The sequence below is a fragment of the Leptinotarsa decemlineata genome, unplaced genomic scaffold (assembly GCF_025532065.1).
Source record: "Leptinotarsa decemlineata unplaced genomic scaffold, Ldec_3_MD MMD2_tig00003736_RagTag_RagTag, whole genome shotgun sequence".
NCBI classification, from domain to species: domain Eukaryota; kingdom Metazoa; phylum Arthropoda; class Insecta; order Coleoptera; family Chrysomelidae; genus Leptinotarsa; species Leptinotarsa decemlineata.
Genome location: NW_027412593.1, coordinates 851,232 through 866,608, shown reverse-complemented (window position 1 = coordinate 866,608; position 15,377 = coordinate 851,232). Strand labels below are relative to the sequence as shown.

General features: G+C 35.9%; 1 protein-coding gene across 1 annotated transcript in view; it reads right to left on the bottom strand.

Moving 5' to 3' along the window:
- Window positions 1-6,726: 6,726 nt before the first annotated feature.
- Window positions 6,727-15,377, bottom strand: part of Fife (regulating synaptic membrane exocytosis protein fife) — an 88,194-nt gene continuing 79,543 nt past the window's right edge. Inside the window, exon 8 of the mRNA XM_074178198.1 lies at window positions 6,727-7,239. Coding sequence (XP_074034299.1) covers window positions 7,175-7,239 — 65 coding nt within the window. The 3' untranslated portion in view covers window positions 6,727-7,174. The remainder of the gene's footprint in view (window positions 7,240-15,377) is intronic.

Here is a 15,377-nt window from a genome sequence, read left to right as displayed (position 1 = left end):
AGGATCAGATTAGTAAAAAAAAATGGATCATCAGAAATTCTCGAGCGCGTCAGATTAAGTTAGAGTGAGTTAATTACATGCTAAAAAGTGTATATTCCAGTAATCTGACGATTTGAGAGTGACGTAAAGAAAGGGGAGGGCAGCAAAGTTTAATGCGTGCAGCTGTGTGATACCTATATTTCCCTATCCGAATTTGTATTCCTCTATTCTTCATTCACTTTTTCCGTATCTATTACTCTCTCACTCAGTCCCCACTCAGAATTCTGTTACCGTGATGCCATCACAGTGGATCACAGAGACTCGTTCGTGATGAAGATGATGATTAATTGATCAATTGATTATAAAAAACCGATTTTTTGTTGAGCATTTAAAAAAAATATTTTCTCATAAATACAAGTATCGTACTTAAAAAACCAACAATTATTTATTTGCATGCTATTTCCTGAGCTTTTCAATTGATTAAGTTCAATGATTAAACAAAATAAAAAAAACTTTTTTTTGTCAGATTAGGCGAATCCCTCTAGATAATCGTCAGATTATGAGACAGCACGTCTAGAACATAAAGATGAACGATATATACCTCAATCTGACGCGCTTGAGTATTTCAAAATGACAAATTTTTTTGCACATCATAATAATGGTCGCGAGTTTGCGACAGATCGAAATCGTCAGATTATTTAATGAGAGCTTTTTTTTGTTGCACTCAACACCACCTTAGAAAATCTTTTTTTCTTTTCACCTTTAACCCTTACGTACAACCACCCGCACCATGCAAACGATCAGATTAACATAGGAACATTATTAAAAATACGTAGGACATTGATGCTATCAATATCTGACGCGCTTGAGTATGTCCATGCAACAGTATTTTTTACATATTTAAAATTCTATAGCCGCTTTCCCCACCGATGAAAAGGTATATATTATATAACATTTTTTTCTTCTTATCATCTAAGATTTGCAACCTAATATGTCTCTATGACGCTCGAGTAAATCCCCATTTTGCATCGTGTGCTCCCCTACTATTAATGTTTGTACGTTATTACACTGTTGACAAAAAGGATCCTACTGTAGATCATCACAGCAATGAGTCATCGTAGAAGGATTCAAAGTATTATGACGGAATAGCTGAGGACAAATAATGGGGAGAGCGCCCATATCGATGAGTGATATATGTTGTATATAGTAGGGGCCAAATGGAAGTTCAGACAAATTAATTCAGACAAGTGGGTATGCGAAAGTAAACAAGAGATTTTGAAGTATATCAAAACTTTCATCTTAGTTTGTTGGTCGCGGTCACATGTTTTTATGTTTGGCGTAGATCAAACGTTAGGCTCATTTCGTAGAATGATGGTCTTCGAATGCTGTATATATTACGAACAAAATGGAAATTTAGACTAATTAGTTCAGATTCGTTACGGGATGTGAATATGTGATAGTAAACAAGTGAAATAAATAAAATGACTGTAAACTTACATTGATGAGTATCAAAGTTTTTTTTTGGGTATATTAGTCGTTGTCTACAGGTTTTCATATCTGATGTATGTCAGTCACCTATCAATTAGTTACCGTAGTTCACCCCTGTTGTAGTCTAACAATTGTTTGTTAACATTCTTCAAAGGATATATGACTGTCTTGGAATCGGCCGCTTCTGGTGCTGGAAGTCTGAAACTTTTTTGCAGTTCATATCGTGTTTTATTGGCAAACAGATTCTGTTTCTTTGGTATTGTCTATAGTGTCAAGGCTTGCTGTCCGATGACGAATGGATACACTGCCTCCGAGATCAGAAAAGCTATTAAACCGAAGAGCACCACGGTTCAAAAAGCGAGAAAGGATCAGATGGTTGCACGCGCATATCTACCGTCTATCCCTAGAGTCACGGACAGAATTGGAAAACTATTGGATAAACACGACATCGAAACAGTCTTCAAACCCACGAGGAAGATACAACAAAGCCTCAGGTCGGCTAAAGACGAAAGAAACCCATTATCAGCAGCAGGGGTCTATCGCATACCGTGCATTTGTGGGAAGGTATATATTGGAACCACCAAACGATCCATGGGAACAAGACTGAAAGAGCATAAGAGGAACTGCAGACTAGGCCTAACGGACAAGTCAGCTGTGGCAGAACACGCACTAAGTGAAGGAGACCACATAATTTTGTTTGAAAACACAAAACTAATTGCCCCCAACCAGGGATACCATAGCCGATTGGTACGGGAGGCAATAGAGATCCATAAACACATGGAGAATTTCAACAGAAGAGAGGAAGCGGTGAACCTCAATCGAATATGGAACCCCATTTTGAGGAATTCGAGAATAACGAACAGAATGACGACAGGCGGCAAAATTGTTGATGTTCCAGGTTCAAGTACAGGTAAAAGTACACGTACAAGTAAGGTACAAGTGCAGGTACAAATACAACTGATTACCTGACAAGGCATAAATATGCTTTACGAAACCAAAAAGTTTGTCATCGGACATGGTTAAACCTCTGAAGAAGCTAGCCACTGGCGCCAGCGAAACGTCAGGAGGAAAATCCAAAAATCCATGGCTTTCAAACTCGAAAAACAGTGACACTGAAAACCTCAGCCGCGTTAGTCTAAACCATTTTGACTCTTCGTTGTATTTGTTTTTCGTTTTTGTTTTTGACTCCAATAAAATACAAAAGACAGTTTTTTTCTCAGACGATTTCTACAGTCATGGGAATGTGACAAAAACAAACAAGAAACAAAATGTTTCTGTATTTCTATTTCCCTATTTTTCTACAAAAACCAATCTCTTCTGAAAAATATACTTTTCAATTCAATCAAAAACGAATAGATGTTTTCATCTTGGAACATTTGTATCAAATTACTGAAAACTGCTCTTTCCATTTCAGTCGACTATTTTGATGTATGTTGTGAGGCAGTTGTTCATATGATTGTGGTACTACTTTAGAAAAAGTGTAATTTCTGAAAATGTTAGTTTCACTGTCGTTCAACAAAACTTCCAATCTAAGATACGAGTATCAATGTAACATCAAACTATACACATCAAACAAATAGGTACGGACACTTACCAGTATTGCCGTGTAAACTGAACCAATCCTAAACACTAGTAAATACCAGACGGTACACTTATTACAATTAACCAACGAATAATTTATGACATCGAACGAAGTAACGAAATATTGTTTGTGCTGTATTCTTTAAACAGTGCACCTGAGAAAATAATTATTTCACTCACAATCATTAAAAATGTGTTTTATTACGCAAATCATATTTTGTTTTGTTCGAGTTTGAATGAATGGTTATTCTAGCTTTTTATAATTTGAACTTAATTCTCGTTTTTGGTAGATTTGGTAGATCAAGAATCATAAAATCTACCAAAAAAATCAAAAGAGGCTTCTAAGACTTAACGTGTTCTGGTGTCGATAAGCTGTTATAAGTGATCCGCCTGCGAAACATAAACATGGAAAAACAGATGATATGTACATTCAGATAATTTTCTTAGATAATTCACAGACAAGTATACAAACATATATTTAAAGCTCTCAGTTTTGATTCTACTTCCTAATATACATTTCCTATAAAATTCACGATAGAAATAGCAGTCACAATGATTTCATGCAAATGATTATAAGAATAACCATGATACAGAAGAGATGCTTCTGAAGTTTTCATTTGGGTGAAAATTAGGAAGTCATGGAAATTTATAGGGAAGGTGTTGCGCGATTTTTTTGACTAGTCTAGTCGATTATGAACGATTTCACATTTTTCATTCCAAGAATGAGATTTATGTTTTGAAGTGTTCATAAATGAAATAACATCTTGCTATTAGATTGATGAAGGAATAATGATATTCAGTTATTTCAGTTGAAAACAATTCCGCTTTTCCTAGTAGTGAGGCCGACGAAGTCAGGTATCAGAATCAATATATTATTTTCAAATATGAAAGTGTCTATAGCAAAACAATTGAATTGCTCCCGAACATTTTCTATTTGTTTTACCCAAGAAAACATTTCCAGCAGAATATATGATGATGTAATCTCAAAAAAGGTATTGTAATGATTACTCAGTAACTAATCAAGAGGAGTCACAATATGGGATTTTGATCATTACATTTTTCAGAATATAATAGTTGTTTTCAATGATATTCATCATGAATAACAACCAAGTAACTATCTGTGTTTCAACTGCAATCATTATGTTAAATAAAATAACACCAAAAACGCCCCTCACTTTTTCTATTAAACAAACAAGATTGTATCATGATTCCTACAAATAATTGTGGATAATTAATGAAATGCCAAATTTCATTAAAAATTTTTCAAAAAATATTTAAGATATACCATCATAATATATGTTATCAATGTGGTAAGAAAATTGCAGGGTATTGAATTTTCGGCAGAATCTCACATTTTTGCATTTGGATATATTCAAATGGAGGCGTTTCTTGAGACACCAAACTTGTAATAAATCAATTTGCTTCTGTAAAGCAGTGCAGTCACCTGAACTGTTCAAAGATGTGTAAAGTTTCAAATCATCAGCAAACATTCATCTAATGCAGGTTGAAGACTTCCACAGATCGTTATTGAATAATAAAAACATTGAGAGACCAAGAGTAGTGGCTATTGGATAAGTACATATTTGAAGAGAAGTATATTGTGTTATATGAAAAAACCGAAATAGAACAAAGATAAAGAAGTCAAATCTGTACAAAAACTAAGAGCTATCAAATAGTATTTCGTGAAAATGGATTTTTTGAACTGCCCTCGTACTACATATATTTCATTTCCTGTTTAGAACAATTTCAAGAGGCCTCAGCCCATAGGTTGGGCTACCTATCGAGCGCGTCCCCCAGGTGGCGGATAGGGGAACGACCAGGGGACTGGAGGCCCTGTCCGGGAATCCAATGTGGCCTTGCTGAAGGGGTCGCCAGACTCTTGGTCAGTGGCAGAAATAAGTAGAGTGAGGGAAACTAAAACTCCCCAAAAGCTTTTGCAAAACATGCCAACGTGGAGTAGCCTACCCAAGCTAAGGTGTAAGGAATCGTGCTGACAGCTGAATGGCCGCAGGGTGATATGCGGTCATTAACGATCCCCTTGGGGAACTGGGCGAAACCTCATTGTAATCAGCCTACCTCTGGTAATGCGAGGCTCTGCCAGAGGTGACCAACTCTTCCCTTGCTACTCGTAAGAACACACATGAATGAATTAACAGAAACAACAAAAACCAATCCCGAGGCTGGACAGAAGTGCTCACCTCAATCTAAGGCGGTGGCTGGGGATGAACAGAAATGTCCACCCCAATCTACAGAAATGTCCACCTCAATCTACCGCTTTGAATGAAGCTGGACATGGCAGATCACCTCCAACAGCAAGGGCAATTCCTGCGGCGTGCGTCAAGAGCTCTGCCTTGAGTAAAGGCAAGGAACCGGCTGCCCCTGCAGGAAAGCTCCCTCACTTGTGCACCTCCACGGAGGGAACCCCAAGAAGGTTGAAGAAGCCGCGCAGCAACAGTAAAATCGCTGCACCTTCCAAAACCTTCGCGAAGGCCTCCGTGAGACACCTCAAGGTTGTCAAAGAGAGTGTGTGTTTGGCGAGTCTTGGCCTACACCTGCCTAGTGACCTGTTCACCTTCCTAGAAAGGACAGGATGGACAATGACGTAGGAGGATAACTCTTCGAGAGGATGTAACTCCTATGGAGTCTACACTCACCCTCCCTACTCTACAGATACCAGAGAAGGAGCCTCATTCTTCTCTCTTCAACTCGTACTTTTTTCTAGGGATCGTTAAAAAAACGTCTTGCGAAAAAAGCTGAGGACAAGGGTCGGCAAAGTTGGAATTGAATACTTTTTACCTGACACTAAGAGGTATTGGTGGTCACATGATGAATTTCAACTGTTTTTTTACATTGATGACACTGTATACAGGGTGAATCTCTAGGAACTACATCGATCGATTGTAGGAAAACTATGGTTAGAAAAAAACTGAAAATTGAGTTGATGAGGGCAAGTCGACTAAAATATTTTCAAAATGGCGGGACTTCCGGTCGTACTGGAAGTAGCTGTCAATTTTGTTATTCCAAATAGAACAACCTAAATATTATTATAGTTTTGGACTCTACATCAGAGTCTGAATACTTTTCGTGTATAATGTCCTATATGTGAGTCTAACCGTTATTGCCACATTCAAGTTTCTATGTCAAAAAAGATGTTTGCGGACCCTACAATGATTATCAAAGAAAACCTTTGTAATTATGTTTTAGTCGAGTGTCTTGTGGAGTAGAACCAAATTCAATAGCCTTCATATGAAATTTCGAAAATTAATAATATACCCTGATTTCATATGAACTCTACTAAATTGGTTCCCGTTTACAAAGAACTCGACCAAAACATGATGATAAAGGTTTCCTTATATGAAAAATTGATAATTATTGTAGGGTCTGCAAACATCATTCTTGACATTTAGACTTGAATCTGTCAAAAACGGTCAGACTTAGATATAGGATATCATAGGATATCATACACAAAAAGTATTTACATTCAGATGTAAAATCCAAAAATGTAATAATATATACGGTGTTCCATTTAAAATAACGAAGTTGACGGCTACTTCCGGGTATAACCGGAAGTGCCGCCACTTCGAAAATATTTCAGTTGACTTAGTATATTGTCAACATTTCAGATTTTTCCTAATTATAGTTTTCCCACAACCGATCGATGCAGTTCCTGGAGATTCACCCAGTATATGAAGAAAATTTTGCGTATGGAGACCAAAATCCCATATCGAGATCATATGTCCTTTGGGTCGTCCAATTTGGAGCTTCGGCAATAAACTGAAATTCTAAATGGAAATGTAATCTCTCGCAAAACACAGATTTGCCCGAGCATCAGTTTTCCATTTGTTGTCGACGAGTCACCCCTTTCACAAATTCAATTAGAAAATCTCGGTGATTGTCCACTGTCATTCTGATGGCAGTTTTGAATAAACCCTGTGTCAAAAATATCTATTGAGTATTTAGGTTAACCCACTCTGATTCGTACTCAAAATATTTGGATTATCACCGATTCGATATAATGTTCGATTGATATGAAATGGATCAGTCTGAATAATGAAGATATGTCAGGATAATATTCAAGTGAATATTGGGGAAAAATAGTGATAGAGATAATATATCCTTAACGATTTTATACCGGAGTTTTGGGTAGTTTCCGTCTTGTTGGGGAAGAAGGCGCCTTGTCTCCATCTGGTTCTGAAACAAAAATGATAGGTTTGTGTGAAAATAATACGAAACAATTCCACTTCATGTATTCAAGAATGATTTCATAACTTTGAAGACGACAAAAACAGATAATACGATGCAATTGCAGTCGCTAAAACTGTAAAATTTTACGTTGTGAATTTTGGCCAAGACAATATTTCAATAGTAGATAGATTACACATACGAAATCTGTTCGAAAAATGCGGTGAAAGTTCAAATTTCCCGAGCTACGTACATTAGATTAGTGGTATTTTTATGTTGGTACACTCACTCGTCTCAAAAATATGTTCGAGACGAGAAAAAGTCGCCTCGCCTTGAACGCTCCAGCACATCAACAACCGATGGAAATGTTGGGAAATTAAAGAAAATTGTTATAGAGAATCATCGAGTCACTATTAGAGAAGTTGCTGAGGATGTCGGGATATCGGTTGGCTTATGACGTGCAATTTTTTCGTAAATTTTCTTGAAAATGTCAGAACTGGAGACGAATCATGGGAAGGGTAAAACCGGGATAGATGCCCCAGCGGGATCGAAGCCTCATATCCTAAAAAGCTAACTTCCCGAACTCGCGACTAAGAATTAATTCTATAATAATAGGGGAGCCCAAGCGATGATTTCGGGATTTAGTAAAGCGCGGCAGATTAATATACAGGGGAATACCTTGTACCCGGTTAAGTACCTCCACTTAATAATATTAGGTGGAGGTATATATGGCGCTCATATTATGAGCCCCATATATAAGGCCGCCTGTGGCGGATAAAGGATCAGATTAGTAAAAAAAAATTTCATCAGAAATTATCGAGCGCGTCAGATTAAGGTAGGGTCAGTTAATTACCTGCTAAAAAGTGTATATTCCAGTAATCTGACAATTTGAGAGTGACGTAAAGAAAGGGGAGAGCAGCAAAGTTGTGAAAAAATAAAGTCATTTCGACATTCTCGAGCGTAGCTTTTTTTTTTTTATTTTGAAGAAAATAAGTCATGATTAACGAAAAATATATAATCTGACGATTTCCGCAATCCGAAATAACAAAAATTCGTCGATAAAGTTTAATGCGTGCAGCTGTATGATACCTATATTTCCCTCTCCCAGTTTCTATTCTTCTATTCTCTATTCACTTTTTCTCTATCTATTACTCTCTCACTCCGTTCCCACTCTGAATTCTGTTGCCATGACGCCATCACAGCTGATCACAGAGACCCATTCGTGATGAAGATGAAGATGATTAATAAATAATTGATGGATTTAGCCTTTACTTCGTGGTAGGAAAACACAATGAAGAAAAGAGAAATTAAACTTTCTATGTTTTTTACCACTTTTATTTGTAACTAACGTTTCTGCAGTTTCGTCCTATAAGGACATTTAAAACCTTATACTATATATGAGGACATTTTCAAACTTATACAATATATAAGTTTGAAAATGTCCTTATAGGAAAAATGTATTAACGTTAGTTACAAATAAAAGAGGTTAAAAACAAAGAAAGTTTCATTTCTCTTTCCTACATCAATTAATCAACTGATTATAAAAAATTAAATTTTTTTGAGCATTTAAAAAAAAATATTTTTAAGTATTCTACTAAAAAAACATACACTTATTTATTTGCATGCTATTTCCTGAGCTTTTCAATTGATTAAGTTCAATGAATTGAAAAAAAAATAAAAAAAATATTGTTTTTGTCAGATTAAGCGAATCCCTCTAGATAATCGTCAGCTTATGAGACAGCACGCCTGAAACATAAAGATGAACCATATATATCTTAATCTGACGCGTTTGAGTATTTGAAAATGGCGAATTTTTTTTGCACATTATAATAATGGCCGCGAGTTTGCGTCAGATCGAAATCGTCACATTATTGAATGAGAGATTTATTTTGTTGCACTCAACACTCCCTTAAAAAATCTGACGCGCTCGATTGAATTTTTTTCGTTTAACTTTTAACCCTCACGAACAACCACCCACATCATGCAAACGATCAGATCAACATACCAACATTATTAAAAATACGTAGGACATTGATGCTATCAATATTTGACGCGCTCGAGTATGTCCATGCAACAATATTTTTTTACTTATTCAAAAATCTATAGCCGCTTCCCCCACCGATGAAAAGTATTATATAACATTTTTTTTCCTCATTATCTAAGCTTTGCAACCTAATATGTCCCAATGACGCTCGAGTAAATCCCCATTTTGCATCGTGGGTTCCCCTGCTATAAGTAGGAGCCGCTGTCACCCCGTACCTCAGTTATACAAGGACGTCAAAGATTCAAAGGTTAGTATTTTGCGTTGTTCAACTTTTTATTACGTCAATATACTGGTTCATTGAGTCTACATCTAGGTGCAAATAGATTCTTTATTTTATAATTCATTTTAAAAAAATACTTGGGAATCTATCCCTATCAGAAAGGGTAGTTGCTCTGATTTCTCAAGGTATTGGTGCCCTAAGGGGCATCTATCTATCATTTATGATACACCGTCATTTTTGATTACAGCAGAACCTACAGTCAAGTTTTGATGAATTGGACAAGAAAATCATCGGAATAAGCGAAATATCCGAACAGTTTGGGATTCCATCGAGGACATTGCGAAGACGATATGCTGCTAGAAATACAACAAAGTCGAGCCTATGTATGTATCAGGACATTACAAACTTTCAATTAACTAATTGTTGAATATTACTGGAGTTTTATCCCAACACAAAACCGTTATTTTCAACACTTCGACACGTGTTTCGATCACCAAGTGAACATCTTCAATAGGAAGACTAAACTACAGTTCAGTCTTTAGATCACCAAGTGATCATCTTCAAGAGAAAGACTAAACTACAGTTTAGTCTTCCTCTTGAAGATGATCACTTGGTGATCGAAATACGTGACGAGGTGTTAACAATAACGATTGGGTGTTGGTATAAAACTCCAGTAATATTCATTACTACACCAAAGGTTCCAAACAGTATATTACAAGTAACTAATTGCTGTATAGAGACAGCAATTAGTTACTTGGAACTAGAGAGTTTCCAATACATCCATTAACGTAGGCATTTTTTAGGAAAACATCGTATTTTGGATTTTAACAACGGGAAAAGGCTAGTAAAGCACATTCTCAAGCTTGGTGATGCAGGATTTTCCCAAATAGACAAGCCATACGCATGTTAGCTTATCAATATGCTGAAAAGCTGGAGCTGAAACACACTTTCGACCACGAAAAGGAAATGGCTGGAGGTGTATGGTGCAGATGTTTTATTGAACGAAATCCGGAGCTCTCTATCAGACAAGCTGAAGGTTTATCCGTGGCTAGAGCTATAGGTCTTAGTAGAGAAGAAGTCAATAACTTCTATGATCTTTTGATCAAAGTTCTGAACCAAAATGCAAATGGATAAAATAATGGATATATCTTTATTGTGTTATTTCAATGTGAAAAAGAATGATTATGTGATGTACATGTTGGAACTTAATGTGAATGTTCCATAACAACAATTGAGAATTTATATTTTTATTGACAATAAATGCTTGTAAAATTTAATTTGAGAAATATGATTACCTACGCATGTTGAAACTTAAAAATTTATATTTCAGTTGAACAAACGCTTTAGAAATTTGATTATGATCATCAGTGCGATATTAGAATTATTTTCCAATGATAACAATCAAAAGATCAAAAAAAAAATACAAAATGTTTTTTATAATTTTGACTCATGCTTTTTGGAGACAACTGCTGTTTAAGGAGTGAAACTACTTAAAATTTGGTTTGGGTTTTTGTTTACCTACACGTTATAAAAAGCATTTATCTTGCACTGCAGGCATCTATTCTTTTCACTATTTTCATGGTGGGGCAGCTATCTATACAGATTGGCATCAATCCTCAAAAAAAAATGCTCCACGTAAAGTTAATTCTTGCGAAATCTGTATTTGATAGGTTGAATAATAATAATTCAACATAAAGGATTGAGCTAGCTATATTATTGAAATTATTCGTATAAAATTATTATTTTTGGGCTGAGAGATCCCAAGGACATACCAAAGAGTGCATATCAGAACTGCTTTGAGCAGTTCTGATATGCACGGCGGACTACGTTGACGGGGAAGATTTTAACGGCACCTACCGTTAAAATCTCAGAAATCCTCATTAAATTGATTCAAACCTATACCAATTTCAAGCCTAAATTTAGTATAAATGATTCTTATCAATTAGTGGATAACAATAAAGACGTAATCCTCCCAGATAACTCAAAATTAATATCGTTCGATGTCCAAAATGTATTTCCCAGTATCCCGCCAACTGAAACAATTGGTCTAGTGGAGTGTCTCTTAGACAAAAACCACGTGAATCCACATGATAAAACAGGAGATTGTTGATTTACTCACCATTTGTGTGTCTCAAAATTATTTCCAGTTTGACGGAGAATTCTTTTCATGCAATGAAGGACTAATAATGGGGAATCCTTTGAGTCCCTTACTGGCGGAAATTTTCATGGATAACATAGAGTATGAAATCCATAATAATCAGTTAGCCAACAATTTTTTGTACTGGTACAGATACGTAGATGATATCTTAGTATGTTTTACTGGTACAGATAGGCAATTAGGCAAGTTCATTGAATATGCCAATTCCATCCACCCGTCAATAAAATTCACCACTGAGAGGGAGGTAAATAATTCAATAAATTACCTGGACTTAACCATTACGAAAAACAACAATAAACATGAGTTTGCAATTTTCCACAAACCATCGTACACGGACATTATCATACATAATTCCTCCACACACCCGTACCAGCATAAAGTTGCTGCATTCAATAGTATGCTTCACAGATTATTGAATATTCCACTGTCTGATAGGGATTTCTAGAAAGAGCTGAATTTGATCAAACAAATCGCGATTAATAACGGTTATAAGGTAGATATTGTAAGCTCCATTCTTTCCAAAAAACGACAAAAGCAAGCCATGGATCTGGTCTACCCATATTCAAGATGTGATAATGTTAGTTATAAGACATTGACATATGTGGGTGAACCAAACAGGAATATTGCCCGTTTTTTGAAGAAAGAAGGTGTAAACGTAGCTTATAGAACGAATAATAACCTAAGTAAATTTATTAAAAACAATAAGGACAAAACTTTGGTGTGGAATAGATCAGGAGTATATAAGCTGACTGGTGGCTCTTGTCCAAAACTGTATATTGGCCAAACAGGAAGAACATTTTTCCAACGAATTAAAGAACATAGGAGTAGTTTTGTAAATAGAAAGACCAATTCTACATTTGCAAACCATCTTTTAGCAGAAGGACATGAGTTCTATCATGAGTACGAGGTGTTACATTTAGAAGAGAAGAGTTTGAAACTTAATCTTCTAGAATGTTTAGAAATCAATAGATTCAGGAATTCGGGTAATTTACTGAATTAGAACTCAATAACTCTCCGTTACTGAATATTTTTTCAAATGTGGAAAATGGAACATAAGTGCAGGTAATTTAATTCGTTAGAAACTCAGGTAAAATATCAGCTACTTAAAATTCAGGTACTTCGTTTACAGGTACTTTGATTTCAGGTACTCCATAAACTATATATATATTTAGTATTGAATGTGTAGAATTAGTTGAAAGACACGCCAGATGAAGCCATTTTATGGAGAAAGACGTGTTGCGTTTTTGTAAAACAATTTAGTGAAAATCTCACAATAAAGTGTTTTTGGAATATGTTACTTATGGATTTTCATCAAGTATCGGCCGATTCCATCATATATCCTTCATATATTCTTGTTGGTTTTGCTGATCTCTTCAGTGGTTCTTATACAGGACATTCCAACAACCTTCTTGGTACGAGTTCGGAACCAGCACAGGGTTATAATCAGTCGTTTGCGTGTTTGTGTGGCGTGCGTTATAGTATATTGTTTAAAATTGTTTTCCATGATGTCCAGTACAGACACTGCTGATTGATACTGTGAGTTGTCCTCTGAGTCCAGCCAGGAAACGATCCAAAAAAAACATTCGAGTGTTGAGATGAAAGAAGTGATTTTAAATGTCTTCAAGAAAGAGATTGAAGAAATTGAGACATCAACTGTCGACGAAGTCGTATCGAAAGTATCCGATAAAATTGGAGTTGCGCTTCGATTTACAATGTTTTACAGGAATATAAACAAAATCATACATTTTCCAAACCGAATACAAATCAGAATTGTCAAACCATAATAAAATCAATAGATGATGCTGATAAACATGCAATCAGGAGGAAAGTGCATGCGTACTGTTTCAGAAATGAAATACCCACGATAGACAAAGTACTCACAGAAATAAATGAAGATGTTTTATTGCCAAGTTTTAAGCGGTCAACATTCCATAAAGTATTGAAACATTTGAATTTTGTATGGAAAAAACGAGGGCGCAATAGTTTATTATTGGATAGAGAGGAAATTGTGTTATGGAGGAAAGAGTATTTGACCAAAATTAAATATTATAGGGAACAACAGAGAACAATTTATTATATGGATGAAACCAGGGTTAATGGTGGTCATACTACCCCTAAAGTATGAGTCGATGAAACTGTGACCTCATCTAGGAGGGCCTTTCTAGATGGACTATCCACCGGATCAACAAATCCATCAGGTAAACTTATATTTATATTAAGACCTGCCTCAATCTCAATATATAAAAAGTTAGCCTCGTATTTGTTTTATTTACTTACATACCTCTTCATAATTTCAGGTAAAGGAAAACGGCTTATTATTTGTCACATCGGCAATGAGAATGGGTTTGTTGCTGAAGGGCTGTGGTGTTTCGAGTCGAAGAAAACTGGAGATTATCACGAAGAAATGAACGGTGAATCTTTTAAACAGTGGTTTTCCAAAGTTCTACCCATCTGGAGGATAATGCTGTGATTGTAATGGACAATGCACCTTATCATTCGCGACGGTTACAGAATATTCCGACAACGTCTTCAAGGAAGGTTGAAATCCAAAATTGGCTACGATCGAAGAATATTAGCTTTGAAGACTCAATGCTAAGAGTACAGCTACTAAAAATCATCAAGGAGCGCAAGCTTGAATACCAAAAATATATAGTCGATGAGATGGCAGCAAGTCAAAACAAAATTGTCCTTCGCCTGCCTCCATACCACTGCGAGCTCAATCCCATCGAGTTAATATGGAAGGATGTGAAGAATTTTGTTGCTCAGCATAACACCACGTTCAAATTTGCATATCTCAAAGTACTTTTTGATGAGGCTTTGAAAAGAGTCGCAGCGGAGAAATGGGAGAAGTGTGTTCGGCATGTGATATCGGAAGTCGAGACAAAGATGTGGAAGCTTGATAACATAATAGAGGCACAAATCGAGCCACTGATAATTCAGATTGGTGAGGATGACACTACTGATGAAGAGACAAATTCATCCAGTTGAATAATTTTGATTAATATTCCTTTTGATTTTACATAAAATAAAAATTATCAATAAAGAAATGATTACGTCTCTTTTCATATAATGCTTGAATGAGGTGTGAAAAATCCAATGAAAATCTTTTTATATTACACATATTATCTGCATTTTTCCCGTTAAACTGCAAAATTCGTGCATTTCACTCGTTATTATAAAAAAGTTTTCCTAAGTATGATATAACATTTGCGATCAATAAGATGTTGATTCTGAATACGACCCTTGCCAATTCTTGGGATTTTCAATATCACGTGCGTAGGGCATGTCAATGTTCACATCCACTCTATCTTGGATTTGAATTTGCTTTAGTTCCATACAATAATACAGTCTACTCTCGAAAGCATTCCGTACATTATTCAAGATGTTCGCAGTCAGCAATCGGCCTTCCCGAACAATTCTCTGTCGCTGGTCTTCTAGATTTGTAGGAATCATTCAATTAATAGTGAATGTTTTGAAATCGATGATACTGTTAGTTTTTTCTGCACTGAGATCAGGTGATCTAGCTGGCCAGTCCACTGATCCTCTTCTGCCGATCCAACACCTTTGAAATCGTTCGTTCAAAAACTGTCTCATTCGAACATCAAAATGTGGGGATGCACCATGCTGCAGGAATATTATTTCATTTTCTACTAAATTGTCATCATTTTCTGACATTTGTGTAGTCATACGATGTACACAGTCTTGTAATAGATTCAAGTATGTGT